The sequence below is a fragment of the Megalobrama amblycephala genome, linkage group LG2 (assembly GCF_018812025.1).
Source record: "Megalobrama amblycephala isolate DHTTF-2021 linkage group LG2, ASM1881202v1, whole genome shotgun sequence".
Classification (NCBI taxonomy): domain Eukaryota; kingdom Metazoa; phylum Chordata; class Actinopteri; order Cypriniformes; family Xenocyprididae; genus Megalobrama; species Megalobrama amblycephala.
Window position 1 is genome coordinate 35,496,514 of NC_063045.1, and position 14,088 is coordinate 35,510,601.

The window sequence follows — 14,088 nt, forward strand, 5'->3', positions numbered from 1 at the left end:
AGTCATTCTAATATGCTGATTTGATGCTCAAGAAACATTTAATCCTTTGTGAGTAATATAGCTCATTATCCTAACTGGCTAATTGTGTTTACGTTTACCAAAGCAACTTAACGTGCAAGGTGTGCTTTTATAAGAATAAACAGCTTTAAACATGGCTCAACCAATCAGAATTTACAAGTGTATCTATGTGTTTTATAAGCATTTTTAATGTTCAAATTATAATAAATTATAACAAACATCAAGCTATCAACCAAAAGCTTTATGGAAATTATTCTGTTTTTCTTTTCAATCCAGAATTCGTTGGTGAGAATCCTCACAGCGAAGGAGAGGGATCGGGCACGGGCCATATTTCAGAGTGTAGACCAGGACAAAGATGGGATCATTACTGCCGGAGAAGCCAGAAGAGCACAAACCTCCTGGTTCCACAAGATTAACAAAGAATCACAGTCCTGCAATGTCAGGTGAGCCAATTATATGAGAGTCATTGAGGCTAATCATAGTTAGCGGGACATTTCTGAACGGCTCTCAATCACAGCCACTTACATAATCAACAATGAGACAAACACTTCAAAAATAATTTCAGGGACTCGTCCAATTTGCCTGGCCTCTGGGAGCAACAAATCAGATGAAGCTTGGCAGTTTTTATAGCAATGTCAAGCTGCCAATGCCTCCACGAGCTGCTAGCCAATGCTAACTGCTCTCACTTTATTAGCATGTATCCCCCATCTCTTCTCATGAATTACTGGCTAACTTTGCATTCAGGAACTCTACCAAGGGAATATGAATCATTTAAGCAGTGCATTTGCTGACAGTTCTGACTTTGGGATTAATGCATAACGTAAATTAGATGATATAACCGGTGGTGGAAGTCATCTGTGGAAAGGAAAAAGTTTCTCAATGACAGGCTAAAATCAAGGACTAACTTTGACAGAGCACACTTTGCCAGTTATATCATAATTCAAACCCTGCTCTGAGAGCCCAAAAGTCAGAATGATGTATTTTTGCAGAGATTTGTGGGGGAAAATAGAGCCAGGTACCTCAAATGGATCATTTGTCCTTCTGAATCCTTCATTCCTCAAGCGCCATCACCCAGAAAGAAATATCACAAATGAGGTGTCTTTAATGTCTTTAGAATCTTTCTCCTAGACAGCAGTGAGGTTAAATGGAGAGGTTAAACCAATTTTTTTCTTTTTTTATTTATAACATTTCATTAAGTTTATATATGTATAATTATGTTTATTGAATTAAATGTATAATTATATAATTTCATTTTAATTGGTGATGTATGTCAACAATTGTCTCATTTGTGCCTAGTTTTATTTCTCCTGATGAATTTTATGAGAAACATCTGAGACAAGGTTGAAACTTTTTTTTGAAATTTTGATTGACTTATTGACTTATCAACATATCTGTGAATTCAGTATTTGGACAGTCTGTTTTGACATCATCCTCCATGCTTTTTTTTTTCATCAATCATCCCATCCTTTTCTCCACTGCTGAATGTCCATTTGCCCTGCAGACTCATGGGATTGTGTTCCCCTTTGTTCAGTATGGGGTAAGTCACTTGATCTGCATGGGCCTCCCCTGGAAACATCTTATGTTCCCTGCCATCACCATCATTATTCTCATTATAATCATTATCACCTCAATTACTAAATATTCCATAATGGAGGCCAAGGAATCAGTGGCTAAAAATATCAAAGCTAAACTGGGTATTTTCTGACTGTAATGGCTGTATTAAATGAGATCTTGTCCTCCCATTATCAAGATCAAAAGAGGGGCTTTTGTTCCCCTCAGAGAAACCCTTAAGGATATTTTTCATCAGTTTTAAGGGGAACAGCAGGTTAAATGAGCGCCTGAGTGTGCGGGTGCATGGGGTTGTGGGTGTTTGTGTGTATGTTTGGCTCATTCATGGCATGACTAAGCTTGCATCCTAATTTTCGCTCATTAAAATCAACTGAGGGCTTGAGATCAAAGCAGACAGTATCGACTCTGAGCGGTCCCAGTTCTGCAGGAGATGTTTGGGTCGCTGTTCAAGGCTCTGGTCATGGTTGCACTCAGTTTTGCTTCACACGTTATTGAACTTAATTACCAGAATTTCTTGTTTAAATAAATTTATTTCAGTCAATTATGTTTGTCAGATCATTTCAGTGTACTGAATGGCATGCAAGGTCTACAGTTTGTGAGACCACTTTATATACAAGGGTTGTGGGCCATTCAGAATTGAATTGAGAATGCATTTTAAATTCCAATTCGAGTCCTGAATGCATGTTTCTGCACATGAGTGGACTAGTTTTGTCTTGCCGGTGGTTGGGTATATCGTCTTCCTGGGCTCTGAGGTGTTGTGAGAACAACAAATTAGAGTGTGAAAATCCTGAGACGGTAGAAGTGCTGCCTGCTGTGAGCTGTCCAGTAGTGTGTGTGTCTGTGTGGGAGAGACTGAATGAAACAGCGTGTGTTTCAGCTTGCTTTCTTCATCTGCAGTATCAGCCATGTTGGTCCAATATCTGAGAGCAGTCCTGCCAGTTCCAGCAGCGAGAGAAGCAGAGATAAAGCCATGGAGAATGACAACAGGTTGGTGTGTGTGTGTGTGTGTTCGCTTACAATGTAGATGGACTAAAGGCTGATTTATACTTCAGCGTCGGACCTACGCCGGAGCCTCTGCTTTGTAGGCTATGCATCTGTTTTCATTTATACTTCTGCGTCGTTGTCCGCGTCGACGTACATGCAGACCACTAGGAGGCAGTGTCCGCGGTCATTTTGAATATCAAAACAAAAGCAGAAGAAGAAGCAGCTCATCATGTACGTTGTCAGAGAAGCTTACAAACAGAAACGGCAGAGAAGCGGCAAATAGGTAATGACTTTTGTTGCAGTTTGTCTTTAGGTGTCCTCTGAAACAGAGTATTTTTTCATTCATAATGAAGTTGAAAGTGCTCGCTCTTCTCTGAGTGCTCCGCACCAGTTTTTTGACCCGAGGGAGGGGTTCTAGCAGACCAATCAGAGTGCTTGCGGTCCGCGTAGAATTGACGCGTTGTCACATTTTGAAGAGGTGCACGTCAGGCTACGTCGTATGCTATGCGTGCTACGCACAGCCTACGCCATAGCTACGGCGTACACTCGACACAGAAGTATAAATCAGCCTTAACACCCAATATACACTGCAAAAATATGCTCCCATAATAATCAAATCCCATCCCAAGTCATTAACTTACAATAAAAGAGTGATCTGAGCCATGTAGGTACATGCTAAGCACTGCCTAACAACCACTTAGAAACACCCTAGCAACAACCCAGAACACCATATCAACTGCTTAGCAACTGCCTAGCAACAACATAGCAACTCCCTAGCGACAGCATAGAAACCACCCAGAACACTATGGCAACCACCTAGAACACCCAGGTACCACCTGGAAACACTCCATCCAGAACACCCTATCAACTGCTCAGCAACCACCTAGGAACAGCATAGAAACAGACAAGAACACCCTAGCACCACCTGGAAATGCTAAGTCAATCAACCAGAACTCTTTAGTAACCCCTGATCACTGCTCTTAGCAACCGCCTGGAACACCCTAGGCACTGTGTAGAAATGCCCTAGCAACCATCCAGAACACCCTAGCAACTGTTTAGTGATGCCCTGTCAACGATCTAGTAACCATCTAGCAATGTCCTAGAGAACCACTCAGAACACCCTCGTAACCACCTAGAACATCCTAAGCAACCCCTAGCAACAACTTAGAAATGCCCTAGCAACAACCAAGAACACCCTATAAACTGCTTAACAACTGCCAAGCAACAACATAGTAACTGCCTAGCGACAGCATAGAAACCACCCAGAACACTCAACACCTAGATCACTCAGGCACCACCTGGAAATGCCCTAACAACCATCCAGAACATTCGAACAACTACTTAGCAACCACCTAGAAGCAGCAAAGAAACCAGCCAGTACACACTAGCAACCACCTGGAGGTGCTAAATCAATCAACTAGAACACTTATTTCCCCCATCAATGCTCTAGCAACCACGTGGAACACACTTCTACACCCACTGTGTAGAAATGCCCTAGCAGCAACCAGAACCCTAGCAAATGCTTAGCGATGCCCTGTCTATCGAAAGACTATTCACCTTATTTTCCGTGACAACAAGGGTGACGCCATTGCGTTTGTTTTGTCATCTTACTTCTGGCTGAGAGGGACCTAAGCAAGTCTCTAGCGGTAATCATATAGCTGTAACGGTAGATGATAACAGAAAGCAAATATGTTAAGTATTATATGCTCAGTTAGGGGCTGCCATAGCAATTGGATTAAGAAGAGAGAACAATTGGACCAACGATGTTATGAACACAATGTGAAACGGTCGGAGTGTTGCAGTGCACTTTACAGTTTACACCCACAACGTTAAGACGAGGAGCACCTGAGGCAATGGCTGAAGGCACTAAACTTGAAGTGCCCACCCAAGCGCCCTTATGTGTGTTCGCACCATTTCATGGACGGGAAGCTGACTGACGAACACCCTTACCCCGAGAAATGGCTCGTCTACGATGTTGTGGTAAAGAAGTAACGCCGGATGCTGAACAGGTTGTCAGATTCAGGTAAGCTAACTTAGCTAGCCATGTGCTTATTAGTCTAGTGTTACATTTGTGAAGTCCGTTCTAAGAATGTGAGATCAGTAACGAGCAGTTAACAAAATATAACGAATCTTGCATTATTACCATTGCCACCTATATATTTAATATTTACAATAGTACAATGGTAAATATTTACGATAGTATTATGGTACATTATAGTCTTACAGTAGCTTACATTATTCCTGTAAGTTACAGAGATTGCAGATGATAGCTAGCTACCAGCTAGCTACATCTCTCATTCAGATATTGATATTGACCTATGTATTAACACTAGAGTTAGAGATTGTTCTGTTAAAGTATGGGCCATCATATATTAATTCTCATGATGTATTTAAAGTACAAATGTAAAAATATGTTTATGGTTATATTTTTCAGTGATGCAGTGATCAACTGTGAAGATGATCACATTGTCATGATTACCGTCAGTTCCTATCAGTTCCCGGACTACATTTCCCATCATCCTCCCTGCCAGTCACATGCACACTCCACACCAATCACCCATTGCCACATACAGCTAAGCACATTCTCTGGACTATTTAAGACTCACTCACACACCACCTCATTGCGAGGTCTTGTTTACCTTGTGAAGTGATTCTGAGTGTTTGTTTCCTGTTTCCTGTTTCCTGTTTCCTGTTTCCTGTTTCCTGTTTCCTGTTTCCTGTTTATGATTCTCTGCCTTCTGCCTTTGGACTGTTTATTGTTATGTGGACTGTGAACGATATCTGCCAGCCCTGATCTACTGCCTGTATCCTGACCACGATTCTGCCTAGCCCTTGCTGTTCCTGTTTGCCCCTGCTTAGACCCTGGCTGTACGACCACGCTTACTTTTGTAATAAAGCTTGCAAACGGATCTCTGCCTGAGTCCCGCCTCGTTACAGAAGACCTCGCCAAAACAACGATCCAGCAGCTTTTCTGATGAACACTGGTCTGGTAGGAACTTTGCTTTACTGTTATTAGGGCTCAAGCAGGGCTCACGATTGCTGGAGGAATATGTTGTGGAATATTTGGACATTGCTTATTATTCAGACTTGCCGGACTGTGCGCTGATAGACTTTTTCTGTGAGGGCATTAATCAGCCACTCAAATCACAACTCATTCGTGAGGGACCCCGTTCATCTCTAAGTCAGTTTCTGGATTATGCTTTATTGACTGTTGGCTCTCCGTTTACTGTGGGTGTCGTGGAGGAATGCGTCACCTTGTCTAGTCATGTAATGGCTGCCGCGCCAGAGGACACTCACAAAATGGCGGCTACCATAATAACAACACCAAGTCAAGTTAGCACTGACTATCCTGAACTAAGTCAAGTCACCGCTGATCTCCATGAACAAAGTCAAGTCACCGATGATCTTCATGAGCCAAGTAAAGTCACAGCAGATCTTCATGAGCAAAGTCAAGTCACCACTGATCGCCCAGACTCATGTCACGTCTCCGCTGATCGGCCAGACTCACGTCACGTCTCCGCTGATCGGCCAGACTCACGTCACGTCTCCGCTGATCGTCCAGAGTCACGTCACGTCTCCACTGATTGCCCAGAGTCCCGTCATGTCACTGGTCCTGTCCGAGAGAGCAGAGGATTGCGTTCCAGTGTGGCTGATCCACCGCTGACTTCAGCATGAGCGGCTGGCATTCCTAAGCCTCCACCGGCCGCTTCGCACTCAAGCCAGCCGTCCGCTTCGCACTCAAGCCAGTCGGCCGCTTCGCACTCAAGTTCGCCGGTTGCAACGCGCTCAAGTTTGCCGGTTGCAATGCGCTCAAGCTCGCTGGTCGCTACGCACTCAAGTTCACCGGTTGCTACACACTCAATTCCGCCTGTGTTTACGGACAAGATGTCCGCTCCAGAGCCCGCTCCAGCCCGAGAGCCCGCTCCAGTCCGTGAGTGCGCTCCAAAGCCCACAGAGGAAGTGGGCACCGAGTCACCGCCTTACCCACGTAGAAGGAGGAGGAGGAGGAGGAGGAAGAAAACTTCCTTCATCCTTCAGGGCCCGGAGGCCGTTTTTGCGCCGCCCAAGCGTCTTGCCCTGCCGTCGCTGCCCAAGCGTCTTGCCCTGCCGGCGCCAACCAAGCTCCTTGCCCTGCCTGCGCCGCCCAAGCTCCTTGCCCTGCCAGCGCCGCCCAAGCTCCTTGCCTTGCCGGCGCCGCCTGAGTTCCTTGACCTGCCGGCGTCACCCAAGCGCCTTGCCCTGCCGGCGCCACTTGAGCTCCTTGCCCACGAACCCGCCACGGCCTCCGTTGAGTTCCCCAAGAACTTTTTTGGGGGGGGCCATATACCTGAGGGTGGGGAGCTTGTGGGTGGGGAGCTTGTGGCTGGGGACCCTGCACGGCCACTGCCATCTATGGCCTCCAAACTGTTATGGCCGCCCATGGACTATAAGCCACTATGGCCATTTATGGACTCTGACCCACCGTGGTCATCGAAGCACTCTGTCTTGTCGTGGCTGCCCGAGCCACCTGACCTGCCGTGGCTGCCCGAGCCACCTGACCTGCTGTGGTTGCCTGAATCACCTGACCTGCCGTGGCTGCCCGAGCCACCTGACCCGCCGTGGATTCCTGGCACTCCTGACCTGCACTGGCTGCCCGTGGCACCTGACCCGCCATGGCTGCCCGTAGCACCTGACCCGCCATGGCTGCCCGTGGCACCTGACCCGCCATGGCTGCCCGAGTTCCTGGAACCTGCATTGGAGACCCTGTTCCTGTCTGCCTTAAGATCTCCAATGCACCCACCCCCCTCCCCATCTATGCCATTTACATCGCGAGGATGTGCCTTTCAGAAGGGGGACGTTATGTCATGATTACTGTCAATTCCTGTCAGTTCCCGGACTACATTTCCCATCATCCTCCCTGCCAGTCACATGCACACTCCACACCAATCACCCATTGCCACATACAGCTAAGCACATTCTCTGGACTATTTAAGATTCACTCACACACCACCTCATTGCGAGGTCTTGTTTACTCTGTGTAGCAATTCTGAGGGTTTGTATCCTGTCTGCCTGTCTGTTATTGATCCTACCTGTTTCCTGTTTATGATTCTCTGCCTTCTGCCTTTGGACTGTTTATTGTTATCTGGACTGTGAACGATATCTGCCTACCCTGATCTACTGCCTGTATCCTGACCACGATTCTGCCTAGCCCTTGCTGTTCCTGTTTGCCCCTGCTTAGACCCTGGCTGTACGACCACGCTTACTTTTGTAATAAAGCTTGCAAATGGATCTCTGCCTGAGTCCCGCCTCGTTACACACATCCACATGCCCTGAACTGTGATGCAGAAACACACTAGGAGGATCTGAAGTCAACCTGAAGGCGCCTACATCTGATATGAGAACACAATGCGTTGAGCCGGCGCCATTGTACATAACTCTGCTGAGAAACACCCACCTTTGTCAGTACACAGGGTTGACATTGGAGGCATTTCATTCAGTTGCTGAGCACCAATACATACACCAACAGCTTCCATCTACACACTTGGGATCAGCTCCTGATGACTCTGATGAAGCTGCATCAGAGCTGCTTAATGCTTAAGCTGCTTAATTTATTGCAGGGTGATCTTGCTGAAAGGTTTGGTGTTTCAAAACCTGGTGTTGTGATAAATTCATAACTGCAAATTCAGGGTTCCTGTAATACCTTTGTACAGGAGAAGAAGTAATGGCAAACAGAAGTTTCACCATTACCGATCTCCTCTATGAAAGGAAAGTGAAACTTGTCATTCCAGCATTCACCAAGAGAGGCATGCAACTCTCCGAAGAAACCACCAACACCAGGCACATCGCCAATGTATGTGTCCACATTGATCGGGCCATATGCCAACTGAAAAACTTCAAAATCCTTTCTTACAACAGTTCCAATTAACCTCACCCCTAAAATTGATACAATTTTGAGAATTTACCCTGTGTAACTTTCAATAATAACTTTCAACATAATTTCTGATGTAGAGGATGAATAAGTGTTGATTTGTAGGTGGGTTCCATGTCTGTCTGTGTTGTGGTTTTGCTTTAACTAATCAGTGTAAATAGTGTATGTAGTTATTTTTATAAACCTTTACAATATGACCAGATGTTACCCATCTGTAAATTATTTTTGTAAACTTTTACAGTGTGACCAGATGTTACCTATCTGTAAATAGTTATTTCTATAAACCTTTACAATGTGACCAGATGTTATCTGTTGTGAAGTTTTTTAAAACATCTTTACAATGAGGCCAGATGTTAGCTGTCAGTCATTTTTATATAAAACCATATAATGGTTTTTATATAAGCTCTGTAGATTACCCTTAAAACTTAAAGGAATTAAGTCTTCTGATTTAAATGGAATAAGTCATGTCAAGTTTGCAAATGAATTCCATCTTGGTTTATTACATATGAAAATGAAATGGTGAAATATTACCTCTACATGAAGGCCAGTAAAAGGTGTCTCTAGCTTCCTGATAACACTTACAACTGATTTTATACAACTTATATTAAATTATACATTTTCTAAAACACAAATCACAAAGTCAACTCCTGAAGGTCTCCATTGGTTACCTCTGGCCACTTCTTCATATGTCTACCTACGTTAACAATGACAATGGATGGGACAATATGAGACCATCTGCACGTCGTATTAAGTTTTCTCCATGCTCCCAATTTAAAGCATTTACGGCATTAACATTATTTGTCATTTCGCTAAAGTTATAGCTAGCTATAAACAATCTTCTAACTACTGAACTAGCTACGGGATGTGCTGCGTCAGTTTAGGGGAAGTCGGATGACAAAATGCGGAAGAGCGAAGTATTAAAAGTGGGCAGGGTGGAATAAGGTGAATAGAGCTGTGCAGGTATGACGTCACTTTGTAAGCCAACCGGCAGTTAGCATTACACTGGTTCCCTCGACAAAATCCCAATAGGATTTTTCCATAGGCTTTTTGATTATCACAAAAACAAGCTCTGTGATCAACAAAGGTTTATGATACTTACACGTTTTGTCCATCAAGATAATTTTGACAGAATGACACAACTTTTATGAAATTTGAAGCATAAATGCAGTCGCCAGAAGTAAGAAGCTAAAGGTAGGCTTCAACGTCACCATCACTAAGGCTTCCAAAAACTCTTTCAGTTTTTATCAAAAAACATTTTCCCAGAACGTTTGAGTTAGACTAGATTATGAGAGCACAATTATGAGCATAATGAGGCTGTAAAAGCAGATAGAAACAATCAGACGTGTGCTTCTTGTAGAGATGCGCACTTAGGACTGCGCATACGCATTAGCCTGACCAAAAATACAGTTTTTTTTTGTCATGATTTGAGCGTTTAGAAACAAAATTTATGAGACAGCTGTTGTCAGATTTCATTTGTGATTTTTTTTTTTTTTTTTTGAGAATTTGATGTTTCTCCATTCAAAGAGATAGGAGCTGCACTTGCATGCGCGAGAGGCGTTTCAAAGATAATACTTTCAAAGAAATTGCTTAAATGGACTTCGGTCAATCAACCAGAACCATCTAGTAAACCACCTAGTAATACCCTAGAGATCCACTCAGAACACCCTAGTAATCACCTAGAACACCCTAGGCACCTAATAGAAATGTCCTTGCAACCATACAGAACACCTAGCAACTGCTTAGCAACCACCTAACAACAGTATAGCAACCACCCAATGCCCTGTCAATCAATCTGAACTCTCTAGTAGAAATCCCCACATAGAAACATCCTAGAAACCATCAAGTACATGTTAGAAACTGCTAAACACCTGCCTATCAACAGCATAGAAACCACCCAGATTGCCCTAATAACCACCTAAATCACCCTATGATCCCTAACAGCCTAGCTGCTGCATAGAAACCACCCAGAACACACAAGCAACCTCCTAAACAACTTCCTGTGCTCTGTCAATCAACCAGAACTCTATACCTATAGAACACCTGAGGCACCATGCAGAAAAGCCCTAGCAACCATCCATAACACCTTAGCAACTGCTTAGCAACCACCTAGCAACAGCATAGCAACCACCAGTATAACTCCTCAGATTGGAATTTTTCATGTCTCTGTCAGGAGAATTGGGTGGACACTTAGTTTCCTAGAATTTTTGACATAAAAGGAAGATTTGAAATAGGTCTGTAATTATCACGGGTGTCAAGATTTGGCCTTTATAAGTGATTTAATAACGGTTTTAACTTTCTCAGTTAACTAATTGTACCATTATGTATTCCAGACCAGTTACCTGGGACAACTTCATGAGGGAGAGCGCTATCTACATCCTGGCCGCCAGGCCCAACAGCTCAGCCATGCACATCCGTTTGCCACTCTAACCTTGGCCACATAGCCTGAGACTTCCAGAGGGGCTTCCTGGGTCCAGATTCACGAGTAGGAGGTACAGAGGACTAAACCTAGAGTTACATAAGTGTCAAATGAAGAAAGCAAATGAGTACGCCACCACACTCAAAGACTGTAGAAGCCATCGATGGATTTTTCCTCTAATGACACAATCTATCGACACACTGACAAATTCAACGCTCTTGAACAATAGCACATCTGTAACCACTTCAGAATACAGCTTTCACGAACTTGTATGATTTTATTTTTTGTGACCGAGTAACTGTTTCAATCAGAGAAACTGCTGTGAGAAACAGGCACACATTAGCAAAATTACTGCACCACAGTGTTTGCATAGTGTTTTCGATGTTGACGTGTTGTACCATTTTCAAATTGTGGCTGTAGCTGAATGAGTTGTGGGATCATTGTGTGAGCAGTTGTCGGATCATTGCTGATCTAACTTCAGTAACCATAACATATGAATATACAGTGAATATGGTGGGCAACAATAGTGCCACACAAGAATCAAAGTGAGATGCTATATATTGATACTATACATATATATTATACAAAATATTGTATTTGTATTTATTCACATACATTCAGGGACGGATCATGGACCATGCAGGCCAAGGAGCTTCCAGACTGCCAGGGGCCTTAAGCTGAGTCAAGTGAAAACAAAGGAAATGTAAAATTGTTATTGACAGACAAATGCTACTTGTAATTAAGATACTACAGTAAGAAGAAACTCATCAGTTTAAGTTTTCAATCACTTGACAAGTCGCATTTGCAAGTCAGAATTGTGAGAAGTTGTAATTGTTAATTTTCTACTTCCATATTGTTTTTCTGAGTGAAACGGGATATGTAACGTGGAAAAGTGGGGCAGAACTTGATGTCTAACAATGGGGAATTGATTGGATTGTGAAATAAGGTCTCTCTGGTTCGTTTCTAAAACCGAGCTGCTGACTTAGGCTGTATTTTAAGGCACCGTGGCATGTTTCTGATGCAAAATCTATTCCAAAATGTACAGGCAGCATAAATTAACGAATCAATATGGAAAAGTTTATAAAAATATTTTAATCTAATTTAAAAAGGACTATTTTACACAGCATTTGTTCGTGTATATATATAGTTATTAAAATAAATCTTTGTTAGTTTAGCTACATCCAAACTTATCATAATTATGAAACTTTCTAAGATACCTTAATCACATGATTCAAGAACACAAATAAAAAAAATCTAATTATAGATCTAACTGTTTTACCCAATATCTGTGTATTACATGTATTTTCATAGTTTTAAGAATATTATGTCATTAGCTTAGCAACATGCTAATTTCAAACTCCACTGAAATCAGTCAAGTCTCAGCATAATTATGCTTCTTTCTAAGGCAGACCTACTTAATTCCTTAATTCCTTAAAATAGGTATGATTATTTCAGTACTGATGAAATCTAATTAAAGATCTAATTAAAATACTATTTTACCCAATATTTAAGTTTTTATACCAATTGGTATAGTTAGCTTAGCAACATGCTAATACCAGACTGTTGAAATCAGTTGTCAGTCAAGTCTATTCTGTGTGCTTCATTCAATCATTATAGTTGCTATGAAAAGCAATTCAAACTGGTCACTTTTAAGGTTTCATTTCAGGATTCTGTCCTACCTATGTAGGCAATATATAGCAAAGAAGCTCACTAAGTTGATAAAAAAAATTCTAAATAATGAAAAACAATTCAATTGTAGAATGTAAAGTAGCAATTACAAGGTATTATAAGGTCTCATTTTATAATTTGATTAATAAGATTTGCATCATAAGACCATAATCCTTCTTTGCATTCTTTTTGTCATGACCTGTTGTTTTATTTATCATTTGATGTTTCTTTAACTCACTAGTTTCAGAATTATTATATTTTACTGGGTCTGTAAAAAATGTAACACCTGTAGAGGTGACTTTACTCAGTGTTTACCCAAAATAGCTCATGCAAATGTACAATCTTCTAAAAGACTCATTGAAATGTTCATTTAAAGGCAAGAGCCCTGAAAATCTTCACAATCAGGTTTAGAACTTACTGCCTAAACAAAACTGACTCAGAGATCTTCCTTCCTTCTTCCTTCCTCTCCCCCTTTATGTTTGTAGTATGATCATGTTGAAATTGTTAGATCTGGTGCAGATGAAAACACTTTCTAATATCTAAAACCTTTTATATTCTCAGCCGTAAATCATGCACACTCCTGTAAAATGGCACCTGGGTTAACACTCATTATATCAAACTGTTTGGGGGTATGAAACATATCCGCTTGTTTATATGGTCATATCCACTGTATTTGCTTATAGAACGTTTGTATTGGATTGTGTAAGGCAGTTATTTCAAGGGACTGTGCAATACTCCAAGTTTTGCTGGTAGTGCTGGAAATAAATGCATGACGTTAACTCCAAAAATTACACTTGTGTGGGTCTGAGTCATTTATTGATATCTATCTATCTATCTATCTATCTATCTATCTATCTATCTATCTATCTATCTATCTATCTATCTATCTATCTATCTATCTATCTATCTATCTATCTATCTATCTATCTATCTATCTATCTATCTATCTATCTATCTATCAGTCTGAGGGCACTCATAGCACCCTAAACAGCCAAGCATCCTAGATAGAAAGATTGGCACACAAATTGCTCAGCAAATTTCACTTCCATCAATATGCTCTTTACTATAGGGAATTCAAAACAAATTCACAATTTTGATGTGTTATGTTGGCCCTCATGATGTACAAAATATTTGTTGGAACGGAACATCAGGAAATGTTGATTGCCCTAATGAAACTAATAAAAGTTCGGCTCAGAGCACTAAGGGAAGATGCAGTAGCAGATGTGACAGGCATGGCCCCTGGCAGGGAGCTTTTTACACATCTGTGAGTGTACAGCGTCACTGTCTCTGCTCTATCCCATGGGGCCTGTCCTGCATCTGACATTATCTTGAAAATATCAGACTACCATTTGGAACATTATGTTGAAGAACTCCAAGTGAACACATTGAGCTTATGGTGCTTACTTAGGTTTTTTTTTTTTTTTTTTTTTTTTTTTTTGCATTACCCGATATGAGCCGAGATGCTCCTTCATCTGGATAGTCTGGATATGGGGTATTTCACATTAAATATTGTAAACTCGTGCTT

General features: G+C 42.0%; 1 protein-coding gene across 4 annotated transcripts in view; it reads left to right on the plus strand.

Moving 5' to 3' along the window:
* phf24 (PHD finger protein 24) overlaps window positions 1-13,354 on the plus strand; it is a 49,914-nt gene extending 36,560 nt beyond the window's left edge. For 2 of the 4 annotated variants that reach the window (XM_048173336.1, XM_048173349.1), the window contains exons 6-9: window positions 295-461; window positions 1,520-1,555; window positions 2,485-2,574; window positions 10,810-13,354. In XM_048173336.1, coding sequence (XP_048029293.1) covers window positions 295-461; window positions 1,520-1,555; window positions 2,485-2,574; window positions 10,810-10,906 — 390 coding nt within the window. In that variant the 3' untranslated portion in view covers window positions 10,907-13,354. The remainder of the gene's footprint in view (window positions 1-294; window positions 462-1,519; window positions 1,556-2,484; window positions 2,575-10,809) is intronic. The other 2 variants (XR_007182219.1, XM_048173357.1) reach the window with 2 other exon arrangements.
* The last annotated feature ends 734 nt before the right edge of the window (window positions 13,355-14,088 follow it).